The sequence below is a fragment of the Oncorhynchus keta genome, chromosome 27 (genome assembly GCF_023373465.1).
Source record: "Oncorhynchus keta strain PuntledgeMale-10-30-2019 chromosome 27, Oket_V2, whole genome shotgun sequence".
Lineage (NCBI taxonomy): Eukaryota > Metazoa > Chordata > Actinopteri > Salmoniformes > Salmonidae > Oncorhynchus > Oncorhynchus keta.
In genome coordinates, this window is record NC_068447.1 from 2,947,669 (window position 1) to 2,970,714 (window position 23,046).

At 46.3% G+C, this 23,046-nt stretch overlaps 1 protein-coding gene across 1 annotated transcript in view; it reads right to left on the bottom strand.

Annotated features, from left to right (window-relative positions):
- Positions 1-949: 949 nt before the first annotated feature.
- The window catches only part of oprl1 (opiate receptor-like 1), a 94,889-nt gene continuing 72,792 nt past the window's right edge, over positions 950-23,046 (bottom strand). The window contains exon 4 of the mRNA XM_052481262.1: positions 950-3,796. Within this exon, the coding sequence (XP_052337222.1) occupies positions 3,270-3,796 (527 nt within the window). The 3' untranslated portion in view covers positions 950-3,269. The remainder of the gene's footprint in view (positions 3,797-23,046) is intronic.

Sequence of the window (23,046 nt, forward strand, 5' to 3'; positions counted from 1 at the left end):
AGCATCAACAACAAGCTGGCTAGCATATCAACTGTCTTTAGCATCAACAACAAGTTGGCTAGCATATCAACTGTCTTTAGCATCAACAACAAGTTGGCTAGCATATCAACTGTCTTTAGCATCAACAACAAGCTGGCAGCATATCAAGTGTCTTTAGCATCAACAACAAGCTGGCTAGCATATCAACTGTCTTTAGCATCAACAACAAGTTGGCTAGCATATCAACTGTATTTAGCATCAACAACAAGTTGGCTAGCATATCAACTGTCTTTAGCATCAACAACAAGCTGGATAGCATATCAACTGTCTTTAGCATCAAAAACAAGTTGGCTAGCATATCAACTGTCTTTAGCATCAACAACAAGTTGGCTAGCATATCAACTGTCTTTAGCATCAACAACAAGTTGGCTAGCATATCAACTAGCTTTAGCATCAACAACAAGTTGGCTAGCATATCAACTGTCTTTAGCATCAACAACAAGTTGGCCAGCATATCAACTGTCTTTAGCATCAACAACAAGCTGGCTAGCATATCAACTGTCTTTAGCATCAACAACAAGCTGGCAGCATATCAAGTGTCTTTAGCATCAACAACAAGCTGGCTAGCATATCAAGTGTCTTTAGCATCAACAACAAGTTGGCTAGCATATCAACTGTCTTTAGCATCAACAACAAGTTGGCTAGCATATCAACTGTCTTTAGCATCAACAACAAGTTGGCTAGCATATCAACTGTCTTTAGCATCAACAACAAGTTGTCTAGCATATCAACTAGCTTTAGCATCAACAACAAGTTGGCTAGCATATCAACTGTCTTTAGCATCAACAACAAGTTGGCCAGCATATCAACTGTCTTTAGCATCAACAACAAGTTGGCTAGCATATCAACTGTCTTTAGCATCAAGCTGGCTAGCATATCAAGTTGCATCAACAACAAGCTGGCTAGCATATCAACTGTCTTTAGCATCAACAACAAGTTGGCCAGCATATCAACTGTCTTTAGCATCAACAACAAGTTGGCTAGCATATCAACTGTCTTTAGCATCAACAACAAGTTGGCTAGCATATCAACTGTCTTTAGCATCAACAACAAGTTGGCTAGCATATCAACTGTCTTTAGCATCAACAACAAGTTGGCTAGCATATCAACTGTCTTTAGCATCAACAACAAGTTGGCTAGCATATCAACTGTCTTTAGCATCAACAACAAGCTGGCTAGCATATCAACTGTCTTTAGCATCAACAACAAGTTGGCCAGCATATCAACTGTCTTTAGCATCAACAACAAGTTGGCTAGCATATCAACTGTCTTTAGCATCAACAACAAGTTGGCTAGCATATCAACTGTCTTTAGCATCAACAACAAGTTGGCTAGCATATCAACTGTCTTTAGCATCAACAACAAGTTGGCTAGCATATCAACTGTCTTTAGCATCAACAACAAGTTGGCTAGCATATCAACTGTCTTTAGCATCAACAACAAGTTGGCTAGCATATCAACTGTCTTTAGCATCAACAACAAGTTGGCTAGCATATCAACTGTCTTTAGCATCAACAACAAGTTGGCTAGCATATCAACTGTCTTTAGCATCAACAACAAATTGGCTAGCATATAAAATGTCTTTAGCATCAGCAAATTAACCATTCATTAATAATAATAAATAGCTACGTAAAATGCAGTTCATGAGTAAACATACTATTACAATCTTCATTACATCAACAACCATTTATGCAAACACTGTTTATCTCTTTTGATATTAATTACAACAACATTTTTTTGCTAGATTTGGCTTTTTTGAGAATTTTCTGTTGACATTCAAGTGGTCTGGAAATGTAAACTAATGGAAATACTCTGATAACTTTCCCAGAATTCCCTGTTATTCCAGAAAAACCTGGTTGAAAGATTCCAGGAATCAGGAGGGAATGAGCAGGACTTCTGGAATCCCCAAACCATTACTTTTTGGGAAAGTTACCAGAATTTTGCAACTTTAGGAAAGATTCTACCTGCACCTCTGTACACAAACAGCACGCATACAGACTCAAGAGGCAAATATACACCAATAACATGATTCATATATAAAGACAGAAGACTCAGAAGTGTCTTAGATAGATGACTGTAACAATACTTATATACTTTTACATACCTTTATATAGCATGTCTATATATACAGAGTAACACCACCATAAAAATAGAATGAATATAATGAATTGTATTTCTATACACTCCACGTCATATATAATTAGATATTTTAATTTTGCTGCACTTTTGTTTTTCCCTTTTTTAAGTAAAATCTTACTTTTAAGACTGTGCTGCTCCAAAACACATTGTGTAATACAAAATATTGTTGCTTCTTTTTTTATTTTCTTTACAGGACGACAAGCCAAAATCTGTATATGCGGAAACCTCAGGCATCATCATCATCATCTCAATGATTATTTCATCGGTGACAATGAATAAAAGGCTTCAAGCAAGCAAGTCTCTGTTACTGATGTGTTGCCCGTTCCTACACCTGCAAGGTGATAGAAAACAAACAGTAAAGCACCATCACTGACTAACACGCTCTATCCAGGATGGTGTATAGCATTTAGAACAGACTTTGTATCGAAGGCCATGGAGTAGGATAAGTTGTTCCTCACCGACAAAATATAAAACAGAAATACACAAAGAAACCTCCACTTACAGCATAGAAACAGACCGAAATAAAACATCTGTACGACAATAGGAAAAAAATGACGACAACATCATCAATCAACCAATCAACAATGGGCTCAGAGCAAAAACAAAACACTGTCGACTTTTCCTGGAAATCGTCCTTGAAGCACACAGACCTAAAGTCACAGACCTAAAGTCACAGACCTAAAGTCACAGACCTAAAGTCACAGACCTAAACTCTAAGCTTTAATCATCCCGAAAAATGATCAATCAACTAAAATATGACAAAATGACATCCATTTTTACCAAAGACATAGAGAAGTAGAGCCCCTTTGTCCCGAGTAGAAAGTCTGTTAGAATACATGACCCTGCTGTTCGCTCCGGCACAGATCCGGGTCAGGCACCAACCAGGCCATTCGCACATTGCCCCTGCCCCGGGCTACCTCTGGCCCCCAGGCTCTGCCCCTACCCTGGCCCGTCCCCGTTCGGCCCCAGCCCAGGGGGCCGACGCACTGCTAGAGGGTAGTGATCTGCGTGAGCTCTGTGTTGGAGTTCCCTGTCCCTTGGTGGTGATTGTTCTGGGGCTCCTGGCAGACCAGAGGCAGCTCCACGCCTAGTCATGCGGGGTTTGTAATCCCGTCCGCCGTTTTGCAGTTGTAGGCAACTTCCCGGGCGATGCTCCTCATCCGACCAGACTGCTGCCGGCTGTCCAGGCGGAACGGACCCGGGTGGCAGAACTCCCTGAAGCACCTCTTGAAGTTCTCGTCCAGGAAGGCGTAGAGGACCGGGTTGAGACTGCTGTTGACGTAGCCCAGCGCGATACAGAAGTGCATCAGGGCCATGGTGAGGAGGCTACCCAGGTTGAAGCCTAACAGCTGGGCCAGAGCCATGATCTGGATGGGGGTCCAGCAGACCACGAAGGCTGCCACTACGACCAGGACCATGCGGGTGATGCGGCGAAGGTTACGGTCCTTCTCCTTGGAGCCGGACAGGATGCGGACGCTGCGAAGGCGATTGACCATCAGGCTGTAGCAGACACTGATGATGGTAACCGGGATGAGGAAGGAAAAGAGGAAGACGCAGGTGCCGAACACCGGGTCCCAGTAGCTACGGGGGTCTGGGAGGACTATGTTACACTCTATACCTAGGAGAGAGACAGGAGATATGGTTAGGGTTAGAAACAGGACATAAGGGTTAAGGTTGGACATAGAGTCCCATTAGCTACGAGGGTCTGGGAGGACTACAATACACTCTAAACCTGGGAGGGAGACAGGAAAGAGAGTTAATGTGAGGGTTAGGACATGAGGGTTAGGACAGAGGGTTAATGTGAGGGTTAGGACATGAGGGTTAGGACATGAGGGTTAATGTGAGGGTTAGGACATGAGGGTTAGGACATGAGGGTTAGGACATGAGGGTTAAGACATGAGGGTTAGGACATGAGGGTTAATGTAAGGGTTAGGACATGAGGGTTAGGACAGGAGGGTTAAGACATGAGGGTTAGGACATTAGAGTTAATGTAAGGGTTAGGACATGAGGGTTAGGACATGAGGGTTAGGACATGAGGGTTAATGTAAGGGTTAGGACATGAGGGTTAGGACAGGAGGGTTTGGACAGGAGGGTTAAGACATGAGGGTTAGGACATGAGGGTTAGGACATGAGGGTTAGGACATTAGGGATAGGACATGAGGGTTAGGACATGAGGGTTAGGACATGAGGGTTAGGACATGAGGGTTGAGGGTTAGGACATGAGGGTTAGGACATGAGGGTTAGGACATGAGGAGGGTTTAGGACATCAGGGTTAGGACATGAGGGTTAGGACATGAGGGTTAGGACATGAGGGTTAGGACATGAGGGTTAGGACATGAGGGTTAGGACATGAGGGTTAAGACATGAGGGTTAAGACAGGGTTAGGACATGAGGGTTAGGACATGAGGGTTAGGACATCAGGGTTAGGACATGAGGGGACATGAGGGTTAGGACATGAGGGTTAGGACATGAGGGTTAGGACATGAGGGTTGAGGGTTAGGACATGAGGGTTAGGGGACATCAGGGTTAGGACATGAGGGTTAGGACATGAGGGTTAGGACATGAGGGTTAGGACATGAGGGTTAGGACACATGAGGGTTAGGACATGAGGGTTAGGACATCAGGGTTAGGACATGAGGGTTAGGACATGAGGGTTAGGACATGAGGGTTAGGACATGAGGGTTAGGGGACATGAGGGTTAGGGGACATGAGGGTTAGGACATGAGGGTTAGGACATCAGGGTTAGGACATGAGGGTTAGGACATCAGGGTTAGGGGACATGAGGGTTAGGACATGAGGGTTAGGGGACATAGGACATGAGGGTTAGGACATGAGGGTTTAGGGGACATGAGGGTTAGGACATGAGGGTTAGGACATGAGGGTTAGGACATGAGGGTTAAGACATGAGGGTTAGGACATGAGGGTTAGGACATGAGGGTTAGGACATGAGGGTTAGGACATGAGGGTTAGGACATGAGGGGACATCAGGGTTAGGACATCATGAGGGTTAGGACATGAGGGTTAGGACATGAGGGTTAGGACATGAGGGGTTAGGACATGAGGGTTAGGACATGAGGGTTAGGACATGAGGGTTAGGACATGAGGGTTAGGACATAGGGGACATGAGGGTTAGGACATGAGGGTTAGGACATCAGGGTTAGGACATCAGGGTTAGGACATGAGGGTTAGGACATGAGGGTTAGGACATGAGGGTTAGGACATGAGGGTTAGGACATGAGGGTTAGGACATCAGGGTTAGGACATGAGGGTTAGGACATCAGGGTTAGGACATGAGGGTTAGGACATGAGGGTTAGGACATCAGGGTTAGGACATGAGGGTTAGGACATCAGGGTTAGGACATGAGGGTTAGGACATGAGGGTTAGGACATCAGGGTTAGGACATGAGGGTTAGGACATCAGGGTTAGGACATGAGGGTTAGGACATGAGGGTTAGGACATGAGGGTTAGGACATCAGGGTTAGGACATCAGGGTTAGGACATGAGGGGACAGGGAGGACATGAGGGGTTAGAACATGAGGGTTAGGACATGAGGGTTAGGACATGAGGGTTAAGACATGAGGGTTAGGACATGAGGGTTAGGACATGAGGGTTATGACATGAGGGTTAGGACATGAGGGTTAGGACATGAGGGTTAGGACATGAGGGTTAGGACATCAGGGTTAGGACATGAGGGTTAGGACATGAGGGTTAGGACATGAGGGTTAGGACATGAGGGTTAGGACATCAGGGTTAGGACATGAGGGTTAGGACATGAGGGTTAGGACATGAGGGTTAGGACATGAGGGTTAGGACATCAGGGTTAGGACATGAGGGTTAGGACATGAGGGTTAGGACATGAGGGTTAAGACATGAGGGTTAAGACATGAGGGTTAGGACATGAGGGTTAGGACATGAGGGTTAGGACATGAGGGTTAGGACATGAGGGTTAGGACATCAGGGTTAGGACATCATGAGGGTTAGGACATGAGGGTTAGGACATGAGGGTTAGGACATCAGGGTTAGGACATGAGGGTTAGGACATGAGGGTTAGGACATGAGGGTTAGGACATCAGGGTTAGGACATGAGGGTTAGGACATGAGGGTTAGGACATGAGGGTTAGGACATCAGGGTTAGGACATGAGGGTTAGGACATGAGGGTTAGGACATGAGGGTTAGGACATGAGGGTTAGGACATGAGGGTTAGGACATGAGGGTTAGGACATGAGGGTTAGGACATCAGGGTTAGGACATGAGGGTTAGGACATCAGGGTTAGGACATGAGGGTTAGGACATCAGGGTTAGGACATGAGGGTTAGGACATGAGGGTTAGGACATGAGGGTTAGGACATCAGGGTTAGGACATGAGGGTTAGGACATGAGGGTTAGGACATGAGGGTTAAGACATCAGGGTTAGGACATGAGGGTTAGGACATGAGGGTTAGGACATCAGGGTTAGGACATGAGGGTTAGGACATGAGGGTTAGGACATGAGGGTTAGGACATGAGGGTTAGGACATGAGGGTTAGGACATGAGGGTTAGGACATCAGGGTTAGGACATCAGGGTTAGGACATCAGGGTTAGGACATGAGGGTTAGGACATGAGGGTTAGGACATCAGGGTTAGGACATGAGGGTTAGGACATGAGGGTTAGGACATCAGGGTTAGGACATGAGGGTTAGGACATGAGGGTTAGGACATCAGGGTTAAGACATCAGGGTTAGGACATGAGGGTTAGGACATCAGGGTTAGGACATCAGGGTTAAGACATCAGGGTTAGGACATGAGGGTTAGGACATGAGGGTTAGGACATCAGGGTTAGGACATGAGGGTTAGGACATCAGGGTTAGGACATCAGGGTTAGGACATCAGGGTTAGGACATCAGGGTTAAGACATGAGGGTTAAGACATGAGGGTTAGGACATCAGGGTTAAGACATCAGGGTTAAGACATCAGGGTTAGGACATCAGGGTTAGGACATCAGGGTTAAGACATCAGGGTTAAGACATCAGGGTTAGGACATCAGGGTTAGGACATCAGGGTTAAGACATGAGGGTTAAGACATGAGGGTTAGGACATCAGGGTTAAGACATGAGGGTTAAGACATGAGGGTTAGGACATCAGGGTTAAGACATCAGGGTTAAGACATCAGGGTTAGGACATCAGGGTTAGGACATGAGGGTTAGGACATCAGGGTTAGGACATGAGGGTTAGGACATCAGGGTTAAGACATCAGGGTTAGGACATGAGGGTTAGGACATCAGGGTTAGGACATGAGGGTTAGGACATCAGGGTTAGGACATCAGGGTTAGGACATGAGGGTTAGGACATGAGGGTTAGGACATCAGGGTTAGGACATGAGGGTTAGGAACATGAGGGACATGAGGGTTAAGACATGAGGGTTAGGACATGAGGGTTAGGACATGAGGGTTAGGACATGAGGGTTAGGACATGAGGGTTAGGACATGAGGGTTAGGACATCAGGGTTAGGACATGAGGGTTAGGACATGAGACATGGGTTAGGACATGAGGGTTAGGACATGAGGGTTAGGACATCAGGGGTTAGGACATGAGGGGGTTAGGACATCAGGGTTAGGACATGAGGGTTAGGACATGAGGGTTAGGACATCAGGGTTAGGACATCAGGGTTAAGACATCAGGGTTAGGACATCAGGGTTAGGACATCAGGGTTAGGACATCAGGGTTAAGACATGAGGGTTAAGACATGAGGGTTAGGACATCAGGGTTAGGACATCAGGGTTAGGACATCAGGGTTAGGACATCAGGGTTAGGACATCAGGGTTAGGACATCAGGGTTAGGACATCAGGGTTAGGACATGAGGGTTAGGACATCAGGGTTAGGACATGAGGGTTAGGACATCAGGGTTAGGACATCAGGGTTAGGACATCAGGGTTAGGACATGAGGGTTAGGACATGAGGGACATGAGGGTTAGGACATGAGGGTTAGGACATCAGGGTTAGGACATGAGGGTTAGGACATCAGGGTTAGGACACATCAGGGAGGGTTAGGACATGAGGGTTAGGACATGAGGGTTAGGACATGAGGGTTAGGACATGAGGGTTAGGGACATCAGGTTAGGTTAGGACATGAGGGTTAGGACATAGGACATGAGGGTTAGGACATGAGGGTTAGGGGACATCAGGTTAGGACATGAGGGTAGGACATAGGGTTAAGACATCAGGGTTAGGACATCAGGGTTAGGACATGAGGTTAGGACATGAGGGTTAAGACATCAGGGTTAGGACATGAGGGTTAAGACATCAGGGTTAGGACATCAGGGTTAGGACATCATCAGGGTTAGGACATCAGGGAGGGTTAGGACATGAGGGTTAAGACATGAGGTTAAGACATCAGGGTTAGGACATGAGGGTTAGGACATGAGGGTTAAGACATCAGGGTTAGGACATCAGGGTTAGGACATGAGGGTTAGGACATGAGGGTTAAGACATCAGGGTTAGGACATGAGGGTTAAGACATCAGGGTTAGGACATCAGGGTTAAGACATGAGGGTTAGTGAGCAACACGGACAAGAATCTGCCGGGATCGTAGGAGGCTCATTGAGTTGTATCTTGTTCTTGATACCATGTCTTTGTTTTGACTGTCACGTCTATATGCTAATATGAATCCAAATTTGCTAGCTAGCTAACCAACAACTGTAACGATGTATTTGAGAGACAAGAAGTACTCATTGTGCAAATGCATTTATGTTTTTAATAAACATTTTGGAGACGAAATATAGTTAAAATGTCGTCACCAATCTAAGCCATCCCCATCAGTTTTGCCCCGTAGTTGTGCACACGGCGGTTTTGTTGCTCAACAACCCTCATGTCTATAGGACAGAGAGTTTATTATAGGAATGAGAGGGCAGAATAATCCAATCTCTTTGAAAACGTAGACATATGGACACTTAAACAATACATTCGTCTGTGGATTAACTTTCATTCACAAAACGATTCAACATAGAAATAAATTCCATTGCACAAATCAAAAAATGGAGTCATTCTGTTTTTTTTTTTACCCCTCTCCCTCGAGGTATAATCTATTCATCTCTGATTTGCTCGGACATTTCCACAGCCTGCCTTTCAAAACTGCCTCTCTAAAACCCGAGCAGCTGGGAAAACTCAGACAGATCCTATAGCTCTTTAATTACAAAAGCTAAATTCAATTCAGTGGAATTTAGCAGCTGAAGGGAGCAATCCTGAACTTCAAAATAACATTTCTTAGTTGCTATTTAAAAAAGAAACACTTCACATCATTGATGTTTAGAAGAAGCCTCTTTCTTTCTCTTTGGTGTGATTATGACCCCCAAACCCTATCTAGCCTGCTTTCCAAACGGAACAAGTCTAACACCTTTTAACCCGTGTTCCAACTCTGTAAGGCTGAGAGCTCATCTGAACCTGAATGTCTTTTCAAAAAACTATCTAGTCTGCTTTCCAAATGGAACAGGATTATGCCATTTGGGGCCAATCCAAGTGTCTCTCCTGACAACTGTCTCTGATGATCACATAGGGAAACTACAGTACTTCACTAATCAGACACAATACATCTCCCTCAATGACCTCAGACTCAGTACAGTGCCAAGCCTGTTTGTTTGTCCCTAACAAACCTCCTTTACTTGCTTCAGTGAAATGCTAATTTACAAGCCCTTAACCAACTATGCAATTTTAAGAAAGTAAGAGATAAGAATAACAAATTAAATTAAAGAGTAGCAGTAAAATAACAATAGCCGGGCTATATACAGGGGGTACTGAGTCAACGTGGAGGCTATATACAGGGTATTACGGTACAGAGTCAATGTGGAGGCTATATACAGGGTGTTACGGTACAGAGTCAATGTGGAGGCTATATACAGGGGGAACTGGTACAGAGTCAATGTGGAGGTTATATACAGGGGGAACTGGTACAGAGTCAATGTGGAGGCTATATACAGGGTATTACGGTACAGAGTCAATGTGGAGGCTATATACAGGGTAACTGGTACAGAGTCAATGTGGAGGCTATATACAGGGGGTACTGGTACAGAGTCAATGTGGAGGCTATATACAGGGGGTACAGAGTCAATGTGGAGGCTATATACAGGGGGTACAGAGTCAATGTGGAGGCTATATACAGGGGGTACAGAGTCAATGTGGAGGCTATATACAGGGGGTACAGAGTCAATGTGGAGGCTATATACAGGGGGTACAGAGTCAATGTGGAGGCTATATACAGGGGGTACAGAGTCAATGTGGAGGCTATATACAGGGGGTACAGAGTCAATGTGGAGGCTATATACAGGATGGTCAATGTGGACCAGGGGTACAGAGTCAATGTGGAGGCTATATACAGGGGGTGGAGGCTATATACAGGGGGTACAGAGTCAATGTGGAGGCTATATACAGGGGGTAGGCTATATACAGGGGGGTACAGAGTCAATGTGGAGGCTATATACAGGAGGCTATATACAGGGGTACAGAGTCAATGTGGAGGCTATATACAGGGGGTAGGCTATATGGTACAGAGTCAATGTGGAGGCTATATACAGGGGGTACCGGTACAGAGTCAATGTGGAGGCTATATACAGGGGGTATCGGTACAGAGTCAACGTGGAGGCTATATACAGGGGGTACCAGTACAGAGTCAATGTGGAGGCTATATACAGGGGGTACAGAGTCAATGTGGAGGCTATATACAGGGGGTACTGAGTCAACGTGGAGGCTATATACAGGGGGTACGGTACAGAGTCAATGTGGAGGCTATATACAGGGTATTACGGTACAGAGTCAATGTGGAGGCTATATACAGGGTGTACAATGTGGAGGCTATATACAGAGTCAGATGTGGAGGCTATATACACGGTACAGAGTCAATGGGGGTACCGGTACAGAGTCAATGTGGAGGCTATATACAGGGGGTACGGTACAGAGTCAATGTGGAGGCTATATACAGGGAGTCAATGTGGAGGCTATATACAGGGGTACAGAGTCAATGTGGAGGCTATACAGAGTCAATGTGGAGGCTATATACAGGGGGGGTACAGAGTCAATGTGGAGGCTATATACAGGGGGTACAGAGTCAATGTGGAGGCTATATACAGGGGGTACAGAGTCAATGTGGAGGCTATATACAGGGGGTACAGAGTCAATGTGGAGGCTATATACAGGGGGGGTACAGAGTCAATGTGGAGGCTATATACAGGGGGGGTACAGAGTCAATGTGGAGGCTATATACAGGGGTACAGAGTCAATGTGGAGGCTATATACAGGGGGTACGGTACAGAGTCAATGTGGAGGCTATACAGGAGGGTACCGGTACAGAGTCAATGTGGAGGCTATATACAGGGGGTACTGGTACAGAGTCAATGTGGAGGCTATATACAGGGGGTACCGGTACAGAGTCAATGTGGAGGCTATATACAGGGGGTACCGGTACAGAGTCAATGTGGAGGCTATATACAGGGGGTACCGGTACAGAGTCAATGTGGAGGCTATATACAGGGGGTACCGGTACAGAGTCAATGTGGAGGCTATATACAGGGGGTACTGGTACAGAGTCAATGTGGAGGCTATATACAGGGGGTACGGTACAGAGTCAATGTGGAGGCTATATACAGGGGGGGGTATGGTACAGAGTCAATGTGGAGGCTATATACAGGGGGTACCAGAGTCAATGTGGAGGCTATATACAGGGGGTACAGAGTCAATGTGGAGGCTATATACAGGGGGTACCAGTACGTCAATGTGGAGGCTATATACAGGGGGTACAGAGTCAATGTGGAGGCTATATACAGGGGGGTACAGAGTCAATGTGGAGGCTATATACAGGGGGTACCGGTACAGAGTCAATGTGGAGGCTATATACAGGGGGTACCGGTACAGAGTCAATGTGGAGGCTATATACAGGGGGTACAGAGTCAATGTGGAGGCTATATACAGAGTCAATGTGGAGGCTATATACAGGGGGGTACAGAGTACAGATTCAATGTGGAGGCTATATGGAGGCTATATACAGGGGGTACTGGTACAGAGTCAATGTGGAGGCTATATACAGGGGGTACCGGTACAGAGTCAATGTGGAGGCTATATACAGGGGGTACCGGTACAGAGTCAATGTGGAGGCTATATACAGGGGGTACCGGTACAGAGTCAATGTGGAGGCTATATACAGGGGGTACCAGTACAGAGACAATGTGGAGGCTATATACAGGGGTACTGGTACAGAGTCAATGTGGAGGCTATATACAGGGGGTACCAGAGTCACAGAGTCAATGTGGAGGCTATATACAGGGGGTATCAGGGGGTACAGAGTCAACGTGGAGGCTATATACAGGGGGTACCAGTACAGAGTCAATGTGGAGGCTATATACAGGGGGTACAGAGTCAATGTGGAGGCTATATACAGGGGGTACTGAGTCAACGTGGAGGCTATATACAGGGTATTACGGTACAGAGTCAATGTGGAGGCTATATACAGGGTATTACGGTACAGAGTCAATGTGGAGGCTATATACAGGGTGTACCGGTACAGAGTCAATGTGGAGGCTATATACAGGGGGTACCGGTACAGAGTCAATGTGGAGGCTATATACAGGGTGTTACGGTACAGAGTCAATGTGGAGGCTATATACAGGGTATTACGGTATAGAGTCAATGTGGAGGCTATATACAGGGGGTACTGGTACAGAGTCAATGTGGAGGCTATATACAGGGGGTACAGAGTCAATGTGGAGGCTATATACAGGGGGTACAGAGTCAATGTGGAGGCTATATACAGGGGGTACAGAGTCAATGTGGAGGCTATATACAGGGGGTACAGAGTCAATGTGGAGGCTATATACAGGGGGTACAGAGTCAATGTGGAGGCTATATACAGGGGGTACAGAGTCAATGTGGAGGCTATATACAGGGGGTACTGAGTCAATGTGGAGGCTATATACAGGGGGTACCGGTACAGAGTCAATGTGGAGGCTATATACAGGGGGTACTGGTACAGAGTCAATGTGGAGGCTATATACAGGGGGTACCGGTACAGAGTCAATGTGGAGGCTATATACAGGGGGTACCGGTACAGAGTCAATGTGGAGGCTATATACAGGGGGTACCGGTACAGAGTCAATGTGGAGGCTATATACAGGAGGGTACCAGGGGGTACAGAGTCAATGTGGAGGCTATATACAGGGGGTACTGGTACAGAGTCAATGTGGAGGCTATATACAGGGGGTACCGGTACAGAGTCAATGTGGAGGCTATATACAGGGGGTATCGTTACAGAGTCAACGTGGAGGCTATATACAGGGGGTACCAGTACAGAGTCAATGTGGAGGCTATATACAGGGGGTACAGAGTCAATGTGGAGGCTATATACAGGGGTACCAGTACAGAGACAATGTGGAGGCTATATACAGGGGGTACCGGTACAGAGTCAATGTGGAGGCTATATACAGGGGGTACCGGTACAGAGTCAATGTGGAGGCTATATACAGGGGGTACCGGTACAGAGTCAATGTGGAGGCTATATACAGGGGGTACCGGTACCGAGTCAATGTGGAGGCTATATACAGGGGGTACCGGTACAGAGTCAATGTGGAGGCTATATACAGGGGTACCGGTACAGAGTCAATGTGGAGGCTAGATACAGGGGGCCGGTACAGAGTCAATGTGGAGGCTATATACAGGGGGTACCGGTACAGAGTCAATGTGGAGGCTATATACAGCGGGTACCGGTACAGAGTCAATGTGGAGGCAATATACAGGGGGTACCGGTACAGAGTCAATGTGGAGGCTATATACAGGGGGTACCAGTACAGAGACAATGTGGAGGCTATATACAGGGGTACTGGTACAGAGTCAATGTGGAGGCTCTATACAGGGGGTACCGGTACAGAGTCAATGTGGAGGCTATATACAGGGGGTATCGGTACAGAGTCAACGTGGAGGCTATATACAGGGGGCACCAGTACAGAGTCAATGTGGAGGCTATATACAGGGGGTACTGAGTCAACGTGGAGGCTATATACAGGGGGTACTGAGTCAACGTGGAGGCTATATACAGGGGGTACTGAGTCAACGTGGAGGCTATATACAGGGTGTTACGGTACAGAGTCAATGTGGAGGCTATATACAGGGGGTACCGGTACAGAGTCAATGTGGAGGCTCTATACAGGGGGTACCGGTACAGAGTCAATGTGGAGGCTATATACAGGGTGTTACGGTACAGAGTCAATGTGGAGGCTATATACAGGGTATTACGGTACAGAGTCAATGTGGAGGCTATATACAGGGGGTACTGGTACAGAGTCAATGTGGAGGCTATATACAGGGGGTACAGAGTCAATGTGGAGGCTATATACAGGGGGTACAGAGTCAATGTGGAGGCTATATACAGGGGGTACAGAGTCAATGTGGAGGCTATATACAGGGGGTACAGAGTCAATGTGGAGGCTATATACAGGGGGTACAGAGTCAATGTGGAGGCTATATACAGGGGTACAGAGTCAATGTGGAGGCTATATACAGGGGTACTGAGTCAATGTGGAGGCTATATACAGGAGGGTACCGGTACAGAGTCAATGTGGAGGCTATATACAGGAGGGTACCGGTACAGAGTCAATGTGGAGGCTATATACAGGGGGTACCGGTACAGAGTCAATGTGGAGGCTATATACAGGAGGGTACCGGTACAGAGTCAATGTGGAGGCTATATACAGGAGGGTACCGGTACAGAGTCAATGTGGAGGCTATATACAGGAGGGTACCGGTACAGAGTCAATGTGGAGGCTATATACAGGAGGGTACCGGTACAGAGTCAATGTGGAGGCTATATACAGGGGGTACCGGTACAGAGTCAATGTGGAGGCTATATACAGGGGGTATCGTTACAGAGTCAACGTGGAGGCTATATACAGGGGGTACCAGTACAGAGTCAATGTGGAGGCTATATACAGGGGGTACAGAGTCAATGTGGAGGCTATATACAGGGGGTACCAGTACAGAGTCAATGTGGAGGCTATATACAGGGGGTACCGGTACAGAGTCAATGTGGAGGCTATATACAGGGGGTACCGGTACAGAGTCAATGTGGAGGCTATATACAGGGGGTACCGGTACAGAGTCAATGTGGAGGCTATATACAGGGGGTACCGGTACCGAGTCAATGTGGAGGCTATATACAGGGGGTACCGGTACAGAGTCAATGTGGAGGCTATATACAGGGGGTACCGGTACAGAGTCAATGTGGAGGCTAGATACAGGGGGTACCGGTACAGAGTCAATGTGGAGGCTATATACAGGGGGTACCGGTACAGAGTCAATGTGGAGGCTATATACAGGGGGTACCGGTACAGAGTCAATGTGGAGGCAATATACAGGGGGTACCGGTACAGAGTCAATGTGGAGGCTATATACAGGGGGTACCAGTACAGAGACAATGTGGAGGCTATATACAGGGGGTACCAGTACAGAGTCAATGTGGAGGCTATATACAGGGGGTACCGGTACAGAGTCAATGTGGAGGCTATATACAGGGGGTACCGGTACAGAGTCAATGTGGAGGCTATATACAGGGGGTACCGGTACAGAGTCAATGTGGAGGCTATATACAGGGGGTTAGTTGCAGGGGCAAAGTAAATGAATATGTACATGTAGGTAGATATTAAAACAGAGAGTAGCAGCGGTGTAGAAGTGTGTGTGTGGGGGGATGCAAAAATATGTGTAGCCATATTCTATTAGAGGTTCTGGTGTCTTATGTCTTGGGGGTAGAAGCTGTTTAGAATAATAATAATAATAATATATGCCATTTAGCAGATGCTTTTATCCAAAGCGACTTACAGTCATGTGTGCATACATTCTACGTATGGGTGGTCCCGGGAATTGAACCCACTACCCTGGCGTTACAAGCGCCATGCTCTACCAACTGAGCTACAGAAGGACCACGGTGATGTACTGGGCCGTTTGCACTACCCTCTGTAGTGCCTTACGGTCGGAGGCCGAGCAGTTGCCATACCAGGCAGTGATGCAACCCGTCAGGATGCTATCGATGGTGCAGCTGTAGAACCTTTTGAGGATCTGAGGACCCATGGGTTTTGTTCACGACTGTCTCGGTGTGCTTGGACAAGTTAGTTTGCTGGTGATGTAGACATCAAGGACCTTGAAGCTATCAACCTGCTCCACTTACAGCCCCATCGATGAGAATGGGGGGCATGCTCGGTCCTCCTTTTCCTGTAGTCCACAATCATCTCCTTTGTCTTGATGACGTTGAGGGAGAGATTGTTGTCCTTGCTCCACACGATCAGGTCTCTGACCTCTTCCCTGTAGGCTGTCTCATCGTTGTCGGTGATCAGGCCTACCACTGTTTTATCACCTGCAAACTTAATGATGGTGTTGGAGTCGTGCCTGGCCACGCAGCCATGAGTGAACAGGGTGAAAGAGTTCGAGTGGTGTTTGTCAGACCCTGAGACATCACTTTCACTACACTATATCTGACTGGGTTAATAACCCCTCTATATCTGACTGGGTTAATAACTTCTCTATATCTGACTGGGTTAATAACTCCTCTATATCTGACTGGGTTAATAACTCATCTGACTGGGTTAATAACTCCTCTATATCTGACTGGGTTAATAACTCCTCTATATCTGACTGGGTTAATAACTCCTCTATATCTGACTGGGTTAATAACTCCTCTATATCTGACTGGGTTAATAACTCCTCTATATCTGACTGGGTTAATAACTCCTCTATATCTGACTGGGTTAATAACTCCTCTATATCTGACTGGGTTAATAACTCCTCTATATCTGACTGGGTTAATAACTCCTCTATATCTGACTGGGTTAATAACTCCTCTATATCTGACTGGGTTAATAACTTCTCTATATCTGACTGGGTTAATAACTCCTCTATATCTGACTGGGTTAATAACTCATCTGACTGGGTTAATAACTCCTCTATATCTGACTGGGTTAATAACTCCTCTATATCTGACTGGGCTAATAACCCCTCTGACTGGGCTAATAACCCCTCTGACTGGGTTAATAACTCCTCTATATCTGACTGGGTTAATAACTCCTCTATATCTGACTGGGTAAATAACCCCTCTGACTGGGTTAATAACTCCTCTATATCTGACTGGGTTAATAACTCCTCTATATCTGACTGGGTTAATAACTCCTCTATATCTGACTGGGTTAATAACTCCTCTGACTGGGTTAATAACTCCTCTATATCTGACTGGGTTAATAACTCCTCTATATCTGACTGGGTTAATAACTCCTCTATATCTGACTGGGTTAATAACTCCTCTATATCTGACTGGGTTAATAACTCCTCTATATCTGACTGGGTTAATAACTCCTCTATATCTGACTGGGTTAATAACTCCTCTATATCTGACTGGGTTAATAACTCCTCTATATCTGACTGGGTTAATAACTCCTCTATATCTGACTGGGTTAATAACTCCTCTATATCTGACTGTTAATAGCTCCTCTATAATAACTCCTCTATATCTGACTGGGTTAATAACTCCTCTATATCTGACTGGGTTAATAACTCCCTATATCTGACTGGGTTAATAACTCCTCTATATCTGACTGGGTATCTGAATAAAACCCTCTATATCTGACTGGGTTAATAACTCCTCTATATCTGACTGGGTTAATAACTCCTCTGACTGGGTTAATAACTCCTCTATATCTGACTGGGTTAATAACTCCTCTATATCTGACTGGGTTAATAACACCTCTATATCTGACTGGGTAAATAACCCCTCTATACCTGACTGGGTAAATACGTGGTCCTTCTGTGGCTCAGTTGGTAGAGCATGGCGCATGTAACGCCAGGGCAGTGGGTTCGATTCCCGGGACCACCCATACGTAGAATGTATGCACACATGACTGTAAGTCGCTTTGGATAAAAGCGTCAGCTAAATGGCATATATTATTATTATTATTATATATAAATACTGTGTGTATGCTGAAATATGAATTTACATGATCAAATAATTCTTATATATTATAATATTTTTTTTTACATACGGTATGTTTGTCATATTTCTGCTGTTGGGAAGAGAATAGGATGTTATGCATTAAAATGTGTTGGTCGGACCAGGCTGTGTATGTTTGTTCATATTTGAGTCTGTGATTTATGTTTACTAAAGGTTAATGAGGCGATTAAAACATGATTTGACTAAAATGAAAGGGAATTTAGTTGACTATAATGACAGGGAATTTAGTTGACTATAATGAAAGGGAATGTGGTTGACTGTAATGAAAGGGAATTTAGTTGACTATAATGACAGGGAATGTGGTTGACTATAATGAAAGGGAATTTAGTTGACTATAATGAAAGGGAATTTAGTTGACTATAATGAAAGGGAATTTAGTTGACTATAATGAAAGGGAATTTAGTTGACTATAATGACAGGGAATGTGGTTGACTATAATGGAAGGGAATTTAGTTGACTATAATGAAAGGGAATTTAGTTGACTATAATGAAAGGGAATTTAGTTGACTATAATGAAAGGGAATTTAGTTGACTATAATGACAGGGAATTTAGTTGACTATAATGAAAGGGAATGTGGTTGACTGTAATGAAAGGGAATTTAGTTGACTATAATGACAGGGAATTTAGTTGACTATAATGAAAGGGAATGTGGTTGACTGTAATGAAAGGGAATTTAGTTGACTATAATGAAAGGGAATTTAGTTGACTATAATGAAAGGGAATTTAGTTGACTATAATGACAGGGAATGTGGTTGACTATAATGAAAGGGAATTTAGTTGACTATAATGAAAGGGAATTTAGTTGACTATAATGAAAGGGAATTTAGTTGACTATAATGAAAGGGAATTTAGTTGACTATAATGACAGGGAATGTGGTTGACTATAATGAAAGGGAATTTAGTTGACTATAATGAAAGGGAATTTAGTTGACTATAATGAAAGGGAATTTAGTTGACTATAATGAAAGGGAATTTAGTTGACTATAATGAAAGGGAATTTAGTTGACTATAATGAAAGGGAATGTGGTTGACTATAATGAAAGGGAATTTAGTTGACTATAATGAAAGGGAATGTGGTTGACTATAATGAAAGGGAATGTGGTTGACTATAATGAAAGGGAATTTAGTTGACTAAAATGAAAGGGAATTTAGTTGACTATAATGACAGGGAATTTAGTTGACTATAATGACAGGGAATTTAGTTGACTATAATGACAGGGAATTTAGTTGACTATAATGACAGGGAATTTAGTTGACTATAATGAAAGGGAATTTGGTTGATTAAAATGAAAGGGAATGTGGTTGACTATAATGAAAGTTACATGGAGTCTCAGTTTTGTTATTTGCTGAAATGAACATGTGTTTTAATATTAAGCGCCTGCTCAGAGTCATTTTCCTATACAGTAGCTACAGTCAACTTTACATTGGGAAGTGAAATCTATGAATCAATTTTCTTAGTGCCGTGAGACTATCAGGAATGACCCACAGAGTATTACACTAGGATGAAAAATACTGATCCCATGGATAAACAGCACAGCTTGGTAAAGCCGGGTATTGATAAACAGCACAGCTTGGTAAAGCCGGGTATGGATAAACAGCACAGCTTGGTAAAGCCGGGTATTGATAAACAGCACAGCTTGGTAAAGCCGGGTATTGATAAACAGCACAGCTTGGTAAAGCCGGGTATTGATAAACAGCACAGCTTGGTAAAGCCGGGTATTGATAAACAGCACAGCTTGGTAAAGCCAGGTATTGATAAACAGCACAGCTTGGTAAAGCCGGGTATTGATAAACAGCACAGCTTGGTAAAGCCAGGTATTGATAAACAGCACAGCTTGGTAAAGCCGGGTATTGATAAACAGCACAGCTTGGTAAAGCCGGGTATTGATAAACAGCAGCAGCGGGTATTGATGGTAAAGCCGGGTATTGATAAACAGCACAGCTTGGTAAAGCCGGGTATGGATAAACAGCACAGCTTGGTAAAGCCGGGTATTGATAAACAGCACAGCTTGGTAAAGCCGGGTATTGATAAACAGCACAGCTTGGTAAAGCCGGGTATTGATAAACAGCACAGCTTGGTAAAGCCGGGTATTGATAAACAGCACAGCTTGGTAAAGCCGGGTATTGATAAACAGCACAGCTTGGTAAAGCCAGGTATGGATAAACAGCACAGCTTGGTAAAGCCGGGTATTGATAAACAGCACAGCTTGGTAAAGCCGGGTATTGATAAACAGCACAGCTTGGTAAAGCCGGGTATGGATAAACAGCACAGCTTGGTAAAGCCGGGTATTGATAAACAGCACAGCTTGGTAAAGCCGGGTATTGATAAACAGCACAGCTTGGTAAAGCCGGGTATTGATAAACAGCACAGCTTGGTAAAGCCGGGTATTGATAAACAGCACAGCTTGGTAAAGCCGGGTATTGATAAACAGCACAGCTTGGTAAAGCCAGGTATTGATAAACAGCACAGCTTGGTAAAGCCGGGTATTGATAAACAGCACAGCTTGGTAAAGCCGGGTATTGATAAACAGCCGGGTATTGATAAACACACAGCTTGGTAAAGCCAGGTATGGATGAACAGCACAGCTTGGTAAAGCCGGGTATTGATAAACAGCACAGCTTGGTAAAGCCGGGTATTGATAAACAGCACTGCTTGGTAAAGCCGGGTATTGATAAACAGCACTGCTTGGTAAAGCCGGGTATTGATAAACAGCACTGCTTGGTAAAGCCAGGTATTGGACATTTGTCTTTGAACAGAGTCTGCTAACACTACAAGGAACAGACACATTATCCTTTGAGAGTTACAGTTATATCTCTCTCCCTGCTTTCTCTCTCTCCATGCTCTCTCTCTCTCTCTCTCTCTCTCCTCTCTCCCTCTCTCTCCCTCTCTCTTTCTCTTTCTCTCTCTCTCCCCCTCTATCCCTCTCTCTCTCCTCCCCACCCTCTCTCTCCCTGGTCTCTCTCTCTCTCCCCACCCCTCTCTCTCTCTGCTCTCTCTCTCTCCCCACCCTCTCTCTCTCTGCTCTCTCTCTCTCTCCCACCCTCTCTCTCTCTCTCTTTCTCTCCCTGGTCTCTCTCTCTCTCCCCACCCTCTCTCTCTGCCTGCTCTCTCTCCCCACCCTCTCTCTCTGCCTGCCCTCTCTCTCTCTCCCCACCCTCTCTCTCCCTCTCTCTCTCTCTCCCCACCCCTCTCTCTCCCTGTCTCTCTCTCTCCCCACCCTCTCTCTCCCTGCTCTCTCTCTCTCCCCACCCCTCTCTCTCCTGCTCTCTCTCTCTCTCCCCACCCTCTCTCTCTGCCTGCTCTCTCTCTCTCTCCCCACCCTCTCTCTCTCCCTGCTCTCTCTCTCTCCCCACCCTCTCTCTCCCTGCTCTCTCTCTCTCCCCACCCCTCTCTCTCTGCCTGCTCTCTCTCTCTCCCCACCCTCTCTCTCCCTGCTCTCTCTCTCTCCCCACCCTCTCTCTCCCTGGTCTCTCTCTCTCCCCACCCTCTCTCCCCACTCCTCTCCCCACCCTCTCTCCCTGCTCTCTCTCTCTCTCCCCACCCTCTCTCTCTGCCTGCTCTCTCTCTCTCTCCCCCCCTCCCTCTCTCTCTCTCTCCCCACCCTCTCTCTCTCCCTGCTCTCTCTCTCTCTCCCCCCCCTCTCTCTCTCTCTCTCTCTCTCTCCCCACCCTCTCTCTCTCCCTGGTCTCTCTCTCTCCCCACCCTCTCTCTCTGCCTGCTCTCTCTCTCTCTCCCCACCCTCTCTCTCTCCCTGGTCTCTCTCTCTCTCTCTCCCCTCTCTCCTCTCTCTCTCTCCCTGGTCTCTCTCTCTCTCCCCACCCTCTCTCTCTCCCTGGTCTCTCTCTCTCTCCCCACCCCCTCTCTCTCCCTGCTCTCTCTCTCTCTCCCCACCCTCTCTCTCTCCCTGGTCTCTCTCTCTCTCCCCACCCTCTCTCTCTCCCTGCTCTCTCTCTCCCCACCCCCTCTCTCCCTGGTCTCTCTCTCTCTCCCCACCCTCTCTCTCTCCCTGGTCTCTCTCTCTCTCCCCACCCTCTCTCTCTCCCTGCTCTCTCTCTCTCTCCCCCCCCTCTCTCTCCCTGCTCTCTCTCTCTCCCCCCCCTCTCTCTCTCCCTGCTCTCTCTCTCTCTCCCCACCCTCTCTCTCTCCTGGTCTCTCTCTCTCTCCCCACCCTCTCTCTCCCTGCTCTCTCTCTCTCTCCCCACCCTCTCTCTCTGCCTGCTCTCTCTCTCTCTCCCCACCCTCTCTCTCCCTCTCTCTCTCTCTCCCCTCTCTCTCTGCCTCTCTCTCTCTCCCCACCCTCTCTCTCTCCCTGGTCTCTCTCTCTCTCCCCACCCCCTCTCTCCCTCTGCTCTCTCCCCACCCTCTCTCTCTGCCCCACCCTCTCTCCCCCTGCTCTCTCTCTCTCTCCCCACCCTCTCTCTCTCTCTCTCTCTCTCTCCCCACCCTCTCTCTCTGCCTGCTCTCTCTCTCCCCCCACCCTCTCTCTCCCCCTCTCTCTCTCTCCCCACCCTCTCTCTCCCTGGTCTCTCTCTCTCTCCCCACCCTCTCATCTCTCCCTGGTCTCTCTCTCTCTCCCCACCCTCTCTCTCTCCCTGCTCTCTCTCTCTCTCCCCACCCTCTCTCTCTCTCCCCTCCCTCTCCCCACCCCTCTCATCTCAAAATGGAGCGTTATCTCACCAGTTATCTCTGTCATTTAGAAAAGCCTTATTGGAATCAATTTCTCATCTCTCTGTGTCCTCCCACTCAGTGACCTGTTGGTTTGACACACACACACACACACACACACACACACACACACACACACACACACACACACACACACACACACACACACACACACACACACACACACACACACACAC